Source organism: Cavia porcellus, unplaced genomic scaffold, assembly GCF_034190915.1.
Source record: "Cavia porcellus strain 051 isolate PalLab524CR breed Dunkin Hartley unplaced genomic scaffold, mCavPor4.1 scaffold_27, whole genome shotgun sequence".
Classification (NCBI taxonomy): domain Eukaryota; kingdom Metazoa; phylum Chordata; class Mammalia; order Rodentia; family Caviidae; genus Cavia; species Cavia porcellus.
Window position 1 is genome coordinate 10,375,333 of NW_026947510.1, and position 19,033 is coordinate 10,394,365.

Below are 19,033 nucleotides of genomic sequence, written 5' to 3' on the forward strand. Positions count from 1 at the left end.
GTAGAGGCGACTGGGTCATAAGGGTGCTAATGACATCAATGGCTTGATCCATAAATGAATTGACAGCTGAATGGGCCTTGAGTTGACAGAACTGACACATCCCCTGACACACACACAGTTTGGAGCTGTTGCTAGAAAATCAAACATTTAGAGCAAAGTGTCTGTATATATATCACTTGTGCTTAGAGAGGTAACATACCTATTCCACTCCCAGAGATAAAATACAACTATATTGTGTATCTCTAAAACAATTTGCAATTAGTCTGAAGGAGACTGTTACATACAGTCTGGTTCCCAGGAAGGGGATCCTGACTTTATGACATTTTTGAGCAGCAATGATAAGTAATTTCCTTGTACTTTTCCCATATGCACGTGATTACTTTGGTGCAGCGGAGGGGATTTGCTCACTTTACTCAAACTTTGATTTTTGCACACTCAGCTTCTTTTCTGTCTTGGCACAAAGGTAAACTATGCCATCTGATGTGTTCAAATGATCTCCATACTGTTTACTTTGCCTGAAATATTTTACCCAACAACCTCTCTTTCTCCTCCAACACATTCCTGAATATGTAAACTCTTCCTTATTATTTAAAGCCCAGTTCAAATATCATTTCTATGCAAATTCTCTCATCCAGGCAAAATTTTCTATAATTTTTATGTGATTATAATTCTTTTACTGTGGGAAAACTCTATGAAGCAGCTCTGAGCAGGCTTTAAAATGAACTAGTTGACTTTCTATGTTTATCTGTGAGTCTGCCCTAGGCCTAGGCTCCTTGTCTAGAGATGGGCAGTGGATTTGTATTATATAATAATTTGCTAAGGTCACAGAATATGAAGTAAATATCTGACAATCAATGTATGTTGTATATATTAGCCACACTGGAATATAAATTTTAAAATACTATTTATAATGCCATAAAACACTTAAAACTTAGTTTAGTAGAAATGCAAAACTGTATATTAAAAAGCTTTAAAACACTCCTGAAAAAAATTAGAGAAGACCTATCTAAACAGAGAGGTGAAATATGTTCATAGGCTACAAGACTCAGTTTGAGATGTCATTTCTTCCCAAATTGATCTCTAAATTCAATACAATCTCAATCAAATTCCCAGTTTTTGATGCAAATTAAGAAGCTGACTCTAAAATCTACATAAAAATACAAAATATCTGGAATGGCCAAAATGATATTGAAAAAAGTAACAATCCATAGGTTTTGGTGTCTGAGATTTTAAGATACACTATAAAAGTGTATAATATTAGGTAATACAGTATCTTTTGTTAAAGAGATAAATATATACAGACCATCAGTGAGCCAAAAATAGAGTTCAGAAGCAGACCCATACTTATACATGGGCAACTACTTTTCAGTAATGAAAGGCCATTCAAAGGAAGAGAAAAAAGGGACAGTTTTTCAGCAAATGGCATTTGAACAGTGAAACCACTTGCTAAACAACAGACTTCATTATATAAGTCACACTTAATTGGAAAAATGAACTCAAAATGAGTCAAGTGTAAAACCTCACACTGAAAAACTTCTAGAAGGATGCACAGGGGAATGTCTTCCTAACTTTGATAAACAAGAATTTCATAGACATGAAACAATATTCACTAACCATAAAAAGAAAAAAAAATTGGATTTCTGTTTTTCAAAATAGAAAGAGCAGAAAAGAAAAGGTTAGGCACATAAAGTGAAAAGATATTTTCAATAAATTTATCTGATAAAGGACATGCCTGCATCAAAATATGTATGATGACAATAATGAGAAAACAAATTGCACATTCAAAAATGAGCAAAATAATTTCTGCTAATGAACATCTGACAAAAGAAAATATATGAATTATCAAAAAGTACATGAAAAGATACCCATCACTATTAGCCATGAGGAAATGCAAACTGAATCTAGAATGAAGTACTACTACACAACCACTAGATACTAAAAATGAAAAGACTGACAATACTAAGAATTGGAAAAGTTGAGAAAAGAAAGATTCTCATTCATGTAGATGAGTGTGTAAAATGGTCTGACTACACTGAGGGAAAATTTCTACTCCTAGTCATCCATTTGAAAGAACTTGTAAGTTAACAAAAACATACAGATCAATGTTGACAATAGTTTTTTCATAATAGCTAGAAGCTGAAAAATACTCAACCATCTAACATGAGATATTGGTAATCAAATTATGCATGATACACTTGTGCAATGGAAGGCTATTTGTCAATAACAAGAACTACTGACATGTACATTAAGAAGAATAGGTTTCAAGTGCATTATGCTAAATGAAAGAAACAACACACAAAAGGGTATATATGAAATATCCATTGCCTTTGAACCATTAAAATCATCTACAATAAGAGAAAGCAGATCTGTAGTGTCTGAAATGGAGGATGTGATAGATAGGGCACTGACCAAAGGGACACTAGGATACTTTCCTGGGTAACAGAAACATTCTTGAAAAAGAGGCAATTGAATGGATGTTTGCATTTTCTTTTAATTATGGGTAAGTTTGGTTTTATAAAACTATATAATAAAGATCTATGATATATTAAAAGTTTAAAATTTCTGTGCAAAGATTAATATAATAAAGATCTACGATATATTAAAAGTTTAAAATTTCTGTGCAAAGATTAACTTCTCTAAAGGAAATGTAAAACATAATTCACATATCAAATAATAAATAAAATTTGAGATATAAAATATATTTGGAGACCTATTGTAAACATTTTTTTTTTTTTTTTTGTCTTTTTCGTTTTTACCGGTACCAGGGATTGAACTCACGACTGCCTGCTTGCAAGGCAGGCGCTTATGCCGCTGAGCTAAATCCCCAGCCCCAACATTTTTAAAATAAAGTAAAATTTCAGTGTAGAATTATCGATACAATTTTTACAGAGAAAAGCAATAGTTTTGTGAATTTGCTTCTCTGAAGTATTCTTGAAAGGTTACAAAGTTCTCTTACCTACATTGACATTTGTACAATGTTCACTTTTCTTCCCTTGATGATACAAATAGCTCTTTCTAAAACAATACCAATACTGAAAATAGCGCTAAATTTTAGTTTCCTTTTATGTTTTTCAACAAAGCACAAGTAATTAATTTGAATGTGTTTTCATAAAAGAATATTCATGTGTTGTCATGGTGTTTATCACATCAATAAAAACTACAAACATAAAAAATGTGTCTATGCTTTGCTTTTGTCTTATGTTGTCAAAGGAAATGCATACAAACAGTAATGAGCTTGTTATTATGGTCTAAGAACATTCACAGAGAGATGAAGGAGAAAAGTACATTTCTTCCATCCTCTATATTCAATTGCATTAGAATGGAAAAAGCGCATCTCTGAAGATCAAAGACAACTTGTTGGGAGCCGCAGCCCCGAGCCCGGTCGCCTCACTTGGCGGACGTGAGGCCTGTAGTAAAGAGTAAAGCCTGAGGTAGATTACCCCTCCCATCGAGCACGTTAGTTTCCTGCTTACCGCGTAAGCAACCCGCTCAACAATATAGTCTGCCTGGCAACTGATGATGTTAGCCAATCAGCTTGCCTTGCTTACTTTAACATGATTGGACACTGTATCCGTATATATACTGGTGCCACCCCTGGGGGGGAAGAAGAAGCTCGGAAGTAGAAGCCCAGAAGGAGCCGCGGGGAGCGGACCAAAGGAGGCTTCGGCTGGGAGCGATCCCAGGGCAGGCTGTACGGAGAAGGAAAATAAAAGAAAAGGTTGTCCACTGCCAGGCTTTGTCGTGTGTCCTTCCTGCCGGCCGGGAGCGACATCGACATTTGGTGGCCCGCACGGGGACTGATCACCCCCGAGACGTGACAGCGGACAACGCTCCAGTACAGAGCTGCGAGACAGGTGAGTTGGGGATAAGCCTGGGCTCTGGGTGGCGCGCACCTACAGGGCTTTTAGACTCCCCTCAGGCTCACGCGTAAGTGGCGGATTCCTTGGGCCTCACGCGGTGAGTAACATATTAAAAGATGGGAAACATGCTAGGTAGCAACACTAAGAGCGAGGGTGGTTGTGGAGAAAGCTCTCAAGAGCTTACAAAAGTACGCAGGGTATTTGAGCAGGCCCAGTCGGGGAGCTCCCGAGAGGGGCCCGTCAAGGGGAACAAAGATGCTAAGGAGAAGGACGGGGCTCTAGCCTCGGAGTCGTCTGACTCCGAGGACGAGGGAAAGTTGAATGGCAAGGAGGCCAAAGAGACCAGCTGTCAGGAGCCTAAGTCGCTCGATAAGGAGTCGCAGGGTTCTTTCCCAGCGTTGCGCCGTGAATTGCGCTCCGCTCAACTTGGTCTGCGGAGGAGTAGAGAGCTCCTGAGCGCTCCCCGGCGCGAGAGGGAGGCGAAGCCTTCCGCCCCACCTTGGGGGCTGTTCCCGGAAGCGATCCCTCGCCACGAGGCGGCCGCCCGGGAGCTCCCTTCCTCTTCGCCAGAACAGGAAGTGATGCACGGGCCCCCATTTTCCGCCCAATCACGGCCGCCGTCTTATGCTCCGCCGCCGGCGGGTCGGTATTTTTACAGGCGGCTTTGGCAGGGGGGACGTTTGTCTCATGAGGTACATCCACCACCTGGGATAGATAGTGGCCCCTACGGGATATTTCCTGTACAAGTAGCTATGGGCCAGGGACGTAATGCATGGGAGCCTTTTGAGATAAAGCAGATTAGAGAACTTAAAAATGCAGTTACAACCTTTGGGCCGACTGCGCCTTACACCATTGCCATGCTGGAGAACCTGTCTTCTGGGCCCCTCACCCCCGCGGACTGGATTCAGCTGGCAAAGGCATGTCTGCCCTCGGGTAGTTACCTGGATTGGCGAGCCTGGTACGCAGAGTTCTCTGCAGAGCAGGCTGAGAGAAACGCCAGTCGGGGAAACCGGGGGTGGAACAAGGAAATGCTTATGGGAGAAGGTCGGCACGCTGATGATCAGACTCAGTTCCCCGGCGCTGTCTATGAACAAATCAACGCCATAGGGCTCCGCGCCTGGAAGCAGGTAAGTGGTGCCGGAACAGCCTCCTTGTGTCTTTCAAAAATAATTCAGGGTACCACAGAGCCATTTGTTGACTTTGTGGCCCGAATGCAAGATGCTGCCGATAAGATATTTTCTGATCCGGGAGTGGCTCGACCGCTGGTAAGGCAGCTGATTTTTGAGCAATGTACAAAGGAGTGCAAGGCAGCGATAGCTCCTCATAAGAACAAGGACCTCAACGCCTGGATTAGGATATGTAGAGAGATAGGGGGGCCGCTCTCCAACTCGGGAGTGGCTGCTCTCCTGGCCGCGGCTGTACAGCAGAGGGGACCTCGCGGGTTAGAAGGGGAATGTAAGGCTAAAGGGTGTTTCGCCTGCGGGGAGCCAGGACACATTAAACGTCATTGCCCAAACAATACAGATGCTAGGCCTCGCCCTAGGAATGAAGAACCATATGTTTGTGGGCGATGCAAGAGGGGATCACACAAAGCTGAGGAGTGTAGGTCGGTCTTTGATGCTCAGGGCAACCGTATTTGTGGACGAGATGCTAGAGGGCCAAAAAACGGCCAGAGGGGGCCCCCTTCACAGGCGGGCCCCCGCCCCAGAGACAGGACAGCTCAGGATGGCAGCCTTCAACAAGGGCCACCCCTGGGTCAGCAGGTGTGGACCTCAGTGTCGCCTCCAGACTTATATTAGTGCCTGATATGGGTGTTCAAGTGGTTGAAACCACATTTAAGGGACCGTTACCCGAAAATTCCGTGGGTCTGGTGATCGGGAGATCCTCCACGGTCCTTCGGGGTCTCATAGTAGTCCCGGGGGTCATAGACTCAGACTACACAGGACACATTAAAATTATGGTTCAATCTCTTGTGGGTACTATGGTAATCAATAAAGGAGACAAGATAGCGCAGCTCTTGCTGCTCCCCAGTCTCCACAAGAGATTCCCCTCAAAGCAGAAAATTAGAGAAAGTCAAGGTTTCGGTTCCTCAGGGGAAGTCTTCGAGGGACTCCATATAATACTTGATAAAAGGCCCATGCTCTCACTTAAGGTCAATGGCAAGAATATAACAGGGCTCCTAGACACAGGAGCTGACCGTTCCATTATCTCTAGAAAGGATTGGCCCTCCAACTGGCCCACCAACACTGCAGATAACACGCTGCAGGGCCTGGGGATGGTGTCAGCTCCTCAGGTTAGTGCTTCAACCCTGTTCTGGTGCGATGAGGAGGGTCATCGGGGCCATTTCCAACCATTTGTGTTGCAGTTGCCAGTGTCTCTATGGGGAAGGGACATCCTCACTCAGATGGATGTCACACTTACGTCAAACTGCTCCCCCCAGGCTAAGAATATACTCAGGAACCAGGGATATACCCCCGGCAAAGGCTTGGGCAATGCCCTACAGGGTCGGACATCCCCAATACCAGTAGAGAACAAAAAAGGTAGGCAAGGGCTGGGTTTTTCTTAGGGGCCGCTGAAGAAGCTCTCCTACCCACTTCGATCAAAATCACCTGGAGGTCAAATGATCCGGTTTGGGTACCTCAGTGGCCCCTGCCTAAGGAGAAGCTATTAGCCTTGTCAGAAATAGTCAGTACACAACTTAGATTAGGACACATTAAGCCGTCAACCTCCCCATGGAACACCCCCATTTTTATAATTAAGAAAAAGTCTGGCAAATGGAGGCTGCTCCATGATCTAAGGGCGGTCAACGCGCAGATGCAGTCCCTGGGGGCGGTCCAGAGGGGGCTGCCAGCTCTCTCAGCCATCCCTCAGTCCTGGCCAGTTTATGTTATAGATCTTAGAGACTGTTTCTTCTCAATCCCCCTGCATCCAGAGGACACTCATAGGTTCGCCTTTACTTTACCCACCATTAACCAAGAAAGCCCTGATCTCAGATACGAGTGGATAACGCTGCCCCAAGGTATGGCCAACAGTCCCACTATGTGTCAGATTTACCTTGATTCCCTACTGGCCCCCCTACGGAAATCCTTTCCCAAGATAAGATGTGTGCATTACATGGACGACCTTTTGCTCAGCGGCAGGGACCCAGACATGCTAAATAATATGCTCGGCCAGTTGGTCGAGGCCCTGAGACAAGCTAATCTGCATGTTGCCCCCGACAAGATTCAGGGAGGAGAAATGGTGACCTACTTAGGCGCGAGAATCTCCCCTATGCTAGTCTCTCCGCAGAAGGTCACCATTAGGACGGATGGCGTTAGGACCCTAAATGACATGCAAAAGCTATTGGGAGACATTAATTGGATTAGGCCATATTTACATATACCAAATTCAGATCTCAAACCCCTGTTCGACCTTCTGAAGGGAGACCCAGATATAGCCTCCCACAGGAGGCTCACTCCTGAGGCAAGAGCTGCCTTACAGAGAGTGGAAAAAGCCTTAGGTGGGGCTACCTTACACAGAATTGAACCAGGGCGACCCTTTGATGTCTGTTTGCTACAGACTAGTCTACAGCCCACAGCGGTGATTTGGCAGAAAGGACCATTACTGTGGATACACCCTAAGGTCTCACCTGCAAAAGTCATAGAGCATTACCCGGAGGCAGTCGCTTCATTGGCCCTTGAGGCGCATGATAGAGCTGTCCAACATTTTGGCTCAGGACCACAAGCCATCCGAGTACCCTATACCGCCAGCCAGATCAAGACCCTGGCTGCCTGCATAGATACATGGGCCATTCTGAGATGTGTTTTCCATGGGGATATAAACAATCAATACCCTAAAGACCCTATCTTGTCATTTGTCACTCAGCACCCTATAATTTTTCCAAAGGTTACTGCCTCTGAGCCATTAGTCCCAGCAACTACAATATACACAGATGGCTCCAAGACGGGGATAGGCGCCTATGTGATCCTAGGCAAGCCCCCGGTTACCATACAATTTGAACCTGATCAGCCTCAGGTGGTGGAACTGCAGATCGTTAAAATGATTCTTGAACGGTTCTCAGAAGCCATTAATATTGTCTCCGATTCTAGGTATGTGGTCAATGCTATGCAAGTGCTTGAGACTGCCGGTTTAATTAGATCCACTTCCACAGTGGCTGGGCTGTTCCTGTCTATCCAGACATTGCTTCAGAACAGACACCATAAGGTCTTCACCACCCACATAAGAGCACATACATCCCTGCCGGGGCCCATGGCACAGGGGAATGCAGCTGCTGATACTGCCACTCGCCCGTTATGGATTTTTACCTTACTAACACCAATCGAGCGAGCCCGTGCCTTCCATGATAAGTTTCATGTCAATGCCAGGACACTAGCAAACCATTTCCATGTTTCCAGAGCAGATGCACGAGATATCGTGCGACTATGTGGCTCCTGTGCCACATACAAACCTGCCATACCGATGGGAGTAAACCCTCGAGGTTTGATCCCTGGTGATGTTTGGCAGATGGACATCACACATATACAGGAGTTTGGGACTCTTAAATATGTTCATGTTTCCACAGACACCTGTTCTCACGTCATATTCGCAACAGCAGAAACAGGTGAAAAAGTGTCTAATGTGATCAATCATTGCCTGGCGGCTTGGGCCGCATGGGGCAAACCAAAAATATTAAAAACTGATAATGGACCAGCCTATATAGGCAAAGCCTTCAATGAGTTCTGCAAAATGATGGAGGTTCAATTAAAACATGGTATCCCATACAATCCCCAAGGTCAAGGAATCATTGAGAGGGCTCATAGAAGCCTCAAAGAAATTTTACAAAAACAAAAAGGGGGAGTAGGCCAAGGCCTGGCCCCAAAGGCGCGATTATCCATGGCACTATTCACACACAATTTTTTAAATTTAAATAATGATAATTGCTCCCCAGCCGTGGAGCACTGCAACCCTTCCCCCAACCATAAAGGGTGGGTGAAGTGGAAAGATGTCCTGACAGGACAATGGATGGGCCCGGATCCAGTGGTCAGCTGGAACCGAGGCGCGGTTTGTGTTTTCCCACAGGAATCGGGACGAGAACCACTGTGGGTACCGGAGAGACTGACACGGGCGACAAAGCCCTCGACTGAAGATCAGACCTGCCCTACCGGAGATCCATCACAGACCGACCAACAAGATGAATAGAAATAGCGGTACCCCGAAATGGACAAGAAGATCCTCAGGCATATGCATGGCTCGCTCGCCTAGCCTACGACCGAGTCTAGGGGTGGTGAGCTTCCCACACTCCTCCTCTAAAAAATTATGACATAGCTGGGTAGGAGAGTCAATGACGGGTAAGAGCGTACTCCCCCGGTGCGACTCAACCTAAGCCAGGCCCTACCCCATCCTGCACGTAAGCCGCTGGACTGTTAGATGCTGCCCAGGTCTAAATTTCTCTCCGAGGGGATTTCTTTACGGAGAGGAAATGAGTGCAAGCTTGTGTGCATCCAGGTTCCGTCCAGTTTGTGCCTGGCCCTAGAAAAAGGACGAGGGCCTCAGGGCCTTGGCAGACCATGGGACGGCCGACCAGGGTCTAAGCCAAGGACCTACGGTGGGCCTACGCATAGGGCATAAGCCTCTGCACCCAGTCCAGAAAGGGCTACGATGCGCACATTCATAAAAAATAAAAAAGGGGGAGATGTTGGGAGCCGCAGCCCCGAGCCCGGTCGCCTCACTTGGCGGACGTGAGGCCTGTAGTAAAGAGTAAAGCCTGAGGTAGATTACCCCTCCCATCGAGCACGTTAGTTTCCTGCTTACCGCGTAAGCAACCCGCTCAACAATATAGTCTGCCTGGCAACTGATGATGTTAGCCAATCAGCTTGCCTTGCTTACTTTAACATGATTGGACACTGTATCCGTATATATACTGGTGCCACCCCTGGGGGGGAAGAAGAAGCCCGGAAGTAGAAGCCCAGAAGGAGCCGCGGGGAGCGGACCAAAGGAGGCTTCGGCTGGGAGCGATCCCAGGGCAGGCTGTACGGAGAAGGAAAATAAAAGAAAAGGTTGTCCACTGCCAGGCTTTGTCGTGTGTCCTTCCTGCCGGCCGGGAGCGACATCGACAACAACTGTTGGCAGAACTCACATAAATGTTTTTCTCTGACTAACCTCAAAACATTATTTTAAAGTAAACAAAAATAAAGAAAATATGCAAACATCTTTTGTGGACTACTACAAAATCACAGAACTAGGTTTTTCCAAAAATGACATTATTTCTCTACCTTTGCTAAGCATTTTCAAATAAGTTTTGTTACTTATTGTTAAGCTCATGATCAAAAGGGAGTCAGAAACATGGATAATTCTTCCATCCACACAGGAAAGAAACTATCAGACAAACGAGATTTGAGCAGCAGAAATAGGATAAACTGATCCTATAGACAGAGGAATGTGTTACGTATGGTGACCTAGAGGTCGGATAAGTGCTCTACCACTTCCCTGCTCTGCCTTTAAGGAAAACTTGCATGATTCTCCAGTTACCATAAGGATCAACCTACAGTGGCTTCTGAAATCCCTTACGAGATGGTTTTTGAACGAATCCATATAGCCTTGAATTGTCTAGATACACAATAAACAGCCATTCAAAGGAGCATCGTGGGCCTTTGTTGTCATGTTTGACTTAACATTCTTCAAAGGAAAGACTCAAGAGGAGATATAATTTAATTATGTTTAATTTCTCCCTTAGGAAAGAAGTGTTCCCAACCAAAATCTGGCTACAATTAGGGTTTGATGGTCACAGTCACTTCCTTTTCTTTTCCTCATAGTTGACCAATTCAAATAAATGTGAAACTAATCACGGAAAAACTGTGCTTGGATATCAATAAAATTTGCTAACATCATGGTCCTCTATAGTTCTAATGTATTAGTAATATCTAATGTCTGTTTTTTTAACCATCTCTGACTTTGTGAAACAGACAAGTGTTACATTCCCAGTTCTTAGAGAAGTACAGATGAGGAATCAGATTCCTGGTGTTCAGTTCTGAACCCAAGCACTTTTCCAATCTCTGATAAGCCCTAGTTTCTCTACAGGGAAAATGTCAATTTAGGAATGGAGATAATTTTAAGGGACTAGAAATATCACAATTAAGCATTTTGTTCAGCCTTTCCATTGTAAGACCAGAAAATACAACAAACTTAATAGGATAAGCAGAGAGTGCTTAGATACCTATATGTACAAAAGCGTAAGAAAATGTTAAACAATATAAAAGTAATTTTAGAAGTAATAATAGATGTAGTAAAAATCTTTTCCAGTGGACAAATATCTGAGCATCATATAGCAGAAAATTTAGACTTCAAGGCATAAAGAATAAGAGAGGCTATCAATTGTCCAAAGTATTCTAAGAGATTATGAAGCTAGGACAAGACACAAACAAGACCTAGCTTCCTCACCTATAACTTTCCTTTGTGTTGTGAATAATACTTCCCTCCACAAGCAGTTACAATGTCACCCACCGTTACATCCTATAATTGTATGGCAATTTATGAACTAAGATTTGAATTTAGAGTTTTTGATGAACTATAAAGATTCAATTTCATTAGTCACTTGAATTTCTTAGCAAAAACAAACAAACAAACTATATATATATATATATATATATATATATATATATATAGTCCAGACCTGTTTTAGTCAGAATTTCTGGATGAAACTATAATACCTGGATTTATAATAAAACAGTTCCCTCTACCCTAAGGTCTCAAGAAGAGCAGAGTTGGACAATACTATCCTCACCAAATTGACATTTTAAAATAGAAACAGAGTCCTTTCTTCCTGTTTCTTCTACATAAACCCTCTTTGTCCTTTCCAGTTATTATTTCTTGAATTCTTACTTCTTAGAAACCTTTTATTGGCTCATTCTAGGATGAATGATGAAAAACAGCACTAAATACTCATGAGGACAGTGGTGAGGGACTGGAGGTTAGGAAGCCCAGCACAGCTCATGGTTAGCCTATACTGCTGTGCTGTAATCATTCCTGGCCATTTCCCTGGGCAGTTGTAAACCTCTCTCTTTTTAGAAAACATGAACGCTTCACCACAGTTCTACTGTAGCTCTGAAATGACGTTATCAACCACAACATGTGCAGTTCATCTCCAGCATTTTCAAGGGCTCATCAAGACATTGGCAAGAGAAATGGATTACATTTTGCAAACTGTTTATTTAATTTGACCCCAAAGTAAAAAGTTGTGTATTCTTAGGAAGATGAATTTAAAATTCTAGAGTGCCATCTCCCTCTTTTAAAAATTAATTGGACTGGGTTTGTGTTTTGTACTTTCATGATGGACCCTATAAACACATTTACATCAATAGTGCAGACACAAATATATTACAAATATATTTCAGGAAGTGGTACTTAACTTTGCATGATGAACTCTTAGACATCCATTCTGTTCTATTATCTTTCATACTTTGAACAAATACACTCATGAATGAATCATTAATTACAGTGGAAAATGGTGGGTTAGTTGTTATGCAAATTTTCACCTAATATTAATGTTGAAAATGAATCAAATACATTCCTGTTTTCCTGTTTATTCTTTTAAAGTGCCCTCTTAGTAGGATTATATATTAATTTATCTTTAATAGATGTTAATGAATTATAAAATTATAATTTAAATTGATAAAGTTAAATCATCATATTGTCACAGGATTCCAATATTTTGTATTTTAAATTAGCAAACACTGAAAAGTCAATCACATAATCGGTCACTGAGACTTTCTCAAGAGTTTCGACTCACTACAATTTCACTTGTTACATCTTTCAATTTTACGTCCTCAAGCACCTCTGGTGGAATGCTGAAGGAAGAGAGTCAAAGTAAAACAAGATGCTGAGCCAACCTCTCCTATCTCTTTCCTTCCTTCCAAACACATATTTAAGCGGTGACATCATGGCCATGTGGCGTGAACTACAGATGCAGAAGTAACTGGGTTTACATCAGGAAATTTCATCTTTATTTCATGAAGACAGCAGAGATTTTAGCAGGGAAATGCATGACAGCTGAACGAGACAACAGCAACCAAAACCATAATTATTGCTCTGAACTTCTGCTGGAGCAATAAAAGAGGTTAAGAGCCAGTGATTGAGCCTCTATTGCTTGTTTTCCCTGACATATAGTATTCTGTAGAAGACATACAAAATAAGATGATAACTGAAAAGAGAGAGTCCTAACATTTCTGTATTTTCAAGGCAAAATTTCATCCCGCCTTGCCTCTGCCATCTGGGAGAGCCAGCCCTTTGTCAGGCTGCCACCAGCCTCATTTGCATTTCTGTCTGCTGAGCCCAGCCCTTCCCTAAGAAATACTTTGGGGCCACCTTCAATAATTTATGGGAGCAAATGTCTTGTCCTGATCTATGGAAAACTGTGACAGGCTCTGGAATTACAAGATGAAGGTGTCATAGGGCTTCCCGGATCCAATCATCTGTTTGCTATTTAGAATGACTTGGCTACAGCAGCCCGACCTATGAGTTCATCTGGCAACCGGCTGGAGCACAGAAAGCAGCCAGGCTGAGCCAAAGAACAAAAAGTACACATCTCCTCGTCTGTGATTTCAGCTCTGTCTGGATCAAATGGAGGCTAACACAGTGATCAGCACACAAGGAAGAAGACGAGAGAGTCTTTGGAGCTGTTGACTCAATTTAATTTTTTTCTCACCTGAATACTAAGAGAACTTTCACCTATTTTATTTACGTTTTCATTTTTTCAAATTCAGGCCAGAAGCTAAACACAATTGGAAACCACTAAGCTAGTTTTACCCCTTTTTGTTATGGTTTCTTTTACTTCTTTGTCCTTTTATTTGGGGACGAGGGCTGCTGGGCATTGAACCCAGAGCCCGAGTGTAAGTACGTCCTCTGCCTCCAGCCCTTGCTCACTCCCCAGCTTCTACCCTTTTCAGATTTCACTTTTATTTTATCTCACTTTCTGAAGACATTTATAACTGAAATGTTTTCTTCCCTTTTTTGTTATATATGTTTCTGATGCATAATAAATACATTCATCATGGGGAATTGTTATGTAAACATACTGTGTCTTGCGTCTTTTTAGTTCTCCTCTCCTGACTCCTCTATCTACAGTCTACCCTTTCAGTCTCTACAGTCTATCTTCCTATATCCTATCTTCCATCTTTTATTTCTAAAATATTTATAACTTGAGAATCTCATGTAAGAGAATTCATGCAATATTTAGCCTTCCAAGTCTGATTTATTTCATTTAGCATTATGGTCTCAAAATAATTTTGTGATGAATGACTCAGATTTATCCTTCTTCGTGGCTAAGTGGTACTCCATTCTGTATATATACATAACATTTTCTTTATCCATTCATCTGTTGCTGGTCAGTTGGGATGATTCTATCATCTAGCTACTATGAGTTGTGCAGCTATAAACATGAATATGTATGTATTATAGCAATATGATGTCTTTAACCTTTGCAGGAAGATTCCCAGAAGAATTACAGACAGATCAAATGGACCCACACTTTCAGTTTTCTGAGGAATCTCAGATTGATTTCCATAGTGGTTGCACTAGTTTACATTCCTATAAAAGGGTTCCTTCACCCCCTGACATCCTCAGCACTGTTTTTTCATTTGTGATGACAGTCATTTTTCTGGAATAAGATGTTTATATTTGCATTTGTCTATTGGCCAGTGAGGCCAAGCACTTTTTCAAATACCAATTGGCCATTTGTACTTTTTTTCAGAAGTGTCTACTCATTTCAGTTGCCCATTTTTGGATTGGGTCCTTTTTAAATTTATTTTTTGCTTTTTGGTACTGGGAATCAAACTTCAACCTCATGCTTATCAGGCAAGCACTTGAGCTGCTGAGTTAAATCTCCAGCCCCCAGATAGGGTCTTTTATTTTTGTGTCTGTTTGAGTTCTTTATGTATTGTAGATATTAGTCCTTGGTCTGAGAAGTAAGTAGCAGAATTTTTTCCCATTCTACAGGTTGTCTCTTCACTCTAATGGCTTCTTTAGATTTGTAGAGGCATTTTAATGTAATATAATTCCATTTGTTGATTTTTGGTGTTATTTCTTGTGTAACTAGGGTTCTGTTCATCTGATGATACTCTTGATGATGGAGATGTGGACATCTTCAAGAGTGTCACCTACTTTTTCTTCCAGGGGATTCAATGCTTCTGTTTTTATATATAACTCTTAATGTATCTTGATTTGATGGACATTGCAGGATGATATATACAGTTTTAGATTTATTTTTCTACATCTGGATAACCAGTTTTCACTTGATCTTAGCCAAAAGGCCGAGAAGTGATGGATAATTAATTTTCCCACAACCATTTGTTAAAGAGTCTATCTTTTCACCAGTACTTTTTTTTGGCCCATTTGTCAAAGATCAGACAGCTGAAGGTATCTGGGATTGGTTGTACATCTTCAGTTCTGTACCACTGATAAATGTCTATTTTTGTGCCAGTATTCATACTTTTTTTTTAAATCATGGTAGTTTTATAATATTATTTGAAATCCAGGACTCTGATGCCTCCTGCTTTGCTTTCCTTTACCTAGGATTGATTTTGCTATTCTGGGTCTCTTCTTGCTCCATTAAAATTTTAGGAATATTTTTTCTAGTACTGTGAAGAATGATGGCATTGCTTCAAATCCATATATCAATTATGGTAAATTTGCCACTTTGACATAATTATTTCTGCCTGTACAGGGGTACTCTCTATTTCCTGATGTCAATTAGCTTTTTCAGAATACTATAGTTCTCATTACAGAGGTCTTTCATTTTCATAATTATGTTAGTTCCTAAGTAATAAACTTATTTTTGAAGCTGTATAAATATGGTGGGTTTTTTTACTTCTTTTTTTCAATGGGTTCATTGTTTGCACATAGGAATATTACTGGTTTTTGTGTATTGATTTTGCATCTGCCTTCTTTGCTAAATTTATTAATTCTAGGTATCTTTTGGTGGAGAGTTTTGAGTCTTCTATGTAAAGGAATAAGGATAGTTTGTTTATTCCTTTCATATACTAATCTGTTTTATTTCTTTTCCTTGCCTTATTGCTCCAACTAAAATTTGAGTACTATATTGAACTGGAGTAGTAAGAGTAGACTTTGTCTTCTTTATGATTGAAATTCAACTGTAAGATCCTCCTTGCCAGATTGTTTTGATTGCTTTTGGTTGTTTCTTCCTTAAACATTGCCTTGTAAGCTGGTGTGATACTAATAAAGTTGCTGCACTCATTACAGAGCTTACTTTGCATATTACTACAAAGACTTCCAGAATATTTTAAGTAGGTTTTGCCTGAAATATATGTTATCTAAGATATAGAGTGGATTCATGCAGCAAATAAAAATTATGTTCATCCATGATAAGAATCAGAAGACATTTAAAAACTCAACAAATCCAATCTTTTAATTACACAGATGAGAAAACTTGCCCAGAAAGTTCAAGCAACTTATATTCCCTGTAGTTTGGAGCCAAATATATGAGGCAGATAAAACTATGGAAGTATGAAAAGTTGTGTGCACACTATAATTTCTTGAGAAACCAGTTTGGTAGTTGGATACTAACCACCTGAACAAAGTCCAGTGAACACGTCAATCACACAATATAACCAGCTGTGAATCTGGGAGTTTCATTTCCTCTCTGCTTGGGCTGAATGCTAGTTTCCTAGAAAGACTTCTACCAAAGATAAAAGTATATGATTCTCTTGCATTTACAATTCTGGAGAAATCTAATCAACTTTCCAAGACACAGAACATCAATTACTACAGACAATAGCTTTTTTTTTTTTTTTTTATGGAACACAGAGTAGTGACTGGACCTTTTGAAGGAGAGATAAAGGAGAAATTGAGGCGAGCTCCTCAGTTGGGTTTTTTAAAATTGATTAGAGGATGTAGAGTTTTAGAAGATGGAGACCTGGAGTTGGGTGAATGTAAGTCTGTGTCAGAAGGCACACATCCAGGAACAGGGAAGCTTGAAGTCTTTTCTGAGAGTTTCTCAGATGATTACCTATGATCTGAGCAATTCAGAGGCTGTAGGGTGCTGGGGAAGCAATCATCAGATGCCTACTATGGATCTGCATCGAGTGACAATTTTGTTCATTGAGTATCTTTATAAATATGAAGCAAAAGGGAAGTCCCTCACGTCAGAGGTGGGAACAGGAACCTAATGAAACGTGATATCCTAATAAATCCCACAGGCTCTGGAGCTGAAGGCAACTCGAGTTCACATGTTATCTCAAAGACTCTGCCTGCAAAGCTATCTCCTGCACTGCATTGGCAAGGAACAAAGTCACGATAAGAATTAAAATGCAACAAAAGGAGTACATGATGAAAACATTCGCTTTCATTAGGTCCAATTTAGAAATGTGTATTTTGACATGGAAGCTTCCCTTTCCTCTTGTAGATTTCTATGCTGTATTTTTTATCTGTCATTTTTTCTCTAATTTCTTATAGTAAGCACTCAGTGTCACTAGAAACTTTTATTTTGATACATTTTTAACCTTGCAGGAAAGTTGTAGAAATGGGTTCCCAAATTCTTTTCACCCAGATGCATTCTATACTCATATTGTGCTTTCACTGCTTTACTGTTCTCTCTCCCTCTTGTTAACTGAATCTCCTAAGAGAAGCTTGTAGACATTTACTCCTAAAATCTCCAATGTACTATTACCATGCAAAAATTTTTTAATAAGCTACAAGGCTGGCCTTCATTTCTCTATCTTACTGCTTCAGCTTCCTGAGGAGTTAGCATTACAGGTATATAGCCACCATATCCAGTCACTGTATAATTCATAATATCAAAAACACTGCCTTATAAAACCACAGAATTTAACATTGAAAAAAATGAAGAAAAAAAACCAATATGCCCACAACACAATAAAAATCATATCTGATCATTAATCTACTTTTAATACAGAAAATACCACGCTTTATTTCAAATATAGCTTTCGTTATATGCCACAGATTTGGGATTAAGTAAATACATTGGATTTTAGGTATAAGTACTGTTTTATAATGGAGAAAATGAGACCAAAAACAATATGATGTTTGGTTACCTTTTGTTTCATCAATTGCTGTATAGCTTATTGAGAAGCCTTCATAAGCGAGGTCAGAATCAGCCACAAATCTCAGCATTAGTGAGTTGGTTCTGCTGGTAAGGGAGGGTGGGATGGACTTTCCACAGTATCTATACCAAACCAAGACAGAACAGATAAACTGATTTTCAATTTATCGTATATTTGAAATGAAGTAACAGATATTTAGACAAGTAAATATGACAATGGGTTTTGTTATCTATCTCCCATCAATCTTAAAAGAAAACATTCTTCAGGCAAAAACATTTACAAAGTTACTCAACACAATCATAATGTTCATGATTAATTTGCTGAGAAATGGTTTTGTCTGTATCTGATTGTGACTTAGCATGTATGAGGATTTTGATTAAATTAGGAAGTATAAGCTATACTACATTTTCATATAGCATATTAATGAACTTACAGAAATGTGATAAACATGAGCAACAAAGGGAAACAATAGATCTTATACTCAAAAAACCCAGGAATGATGGGGTACAACTATAATCTCAGTGCTCTGGGGAGCTGAGACAGGAGGATGGCAAACTCAGATCCAGTCGAGGCAACTTAGTGACTTAGGGAGACCACGTCTGAAATATTTTTTATTAAAAGGCTCTGGATGTAATTCAGTGAAAAGGCCCTGAGTTCAATCCCCAGTATACAGAAAAAAATTTTTAACAAATAAACTTATAGAACAAAGAGTCAGCTCTATTAGTTAAAGGTGCTGTGGCCATGGGAAGTCATGCAATCTCAGTGCCTCATTTTGTCCATCTCTAAAACAACAGGTTGATAATCCCTACTTCACAGTCATTCTGGAAAATTTGATCCATTAAAATGCTGAATATGAAACACTTAGACCAGTGCTTGTAAAATTAATTCCTACATAGATGAAATCTATTGCCTTTAAACAGATGACCTACGACAAAGCAAGACTTTAATTGCTAAGCCATGGCACATTTTTGCTGAACAAAAGCAGTTGTGCACAGATGCAATACTGTATTATTGACAAAAGTAAGGCTGCAATAAAATGAGATTTTTAGCTAGAGAGAAACCTTTTGTGAAGAAAGAAGAGAAAACAATCTGAATAAACTTGATTATTCAGATTAGACAAGT

General features: G+C 40.8%; 1 protein-coding gene across 2 annotated transcripts in view; it reads right to left on the reverse strand.

Moving 5' to 3' along the window:
• Positions 1 to 19,033, reverse strand: part of Cubn (cubilin) — a 254,814-nt gene that overhangs the window by 182,895 nt on the left and 52,886 nt on the right. For both annotated transcript variants that reach the window (XM_063237874.1, XM_063237875.1), the window contains one exon: positions 17,903 to 18,033. In XM_063237874.1, the coding sequence (XP_063093944.1) occupies positions 17,903 to 18,033 (131 nt within the window). The remainder of the gene's footprint in view (positions 1 to 17,902; positions 18,034 to 19,033) is intronic.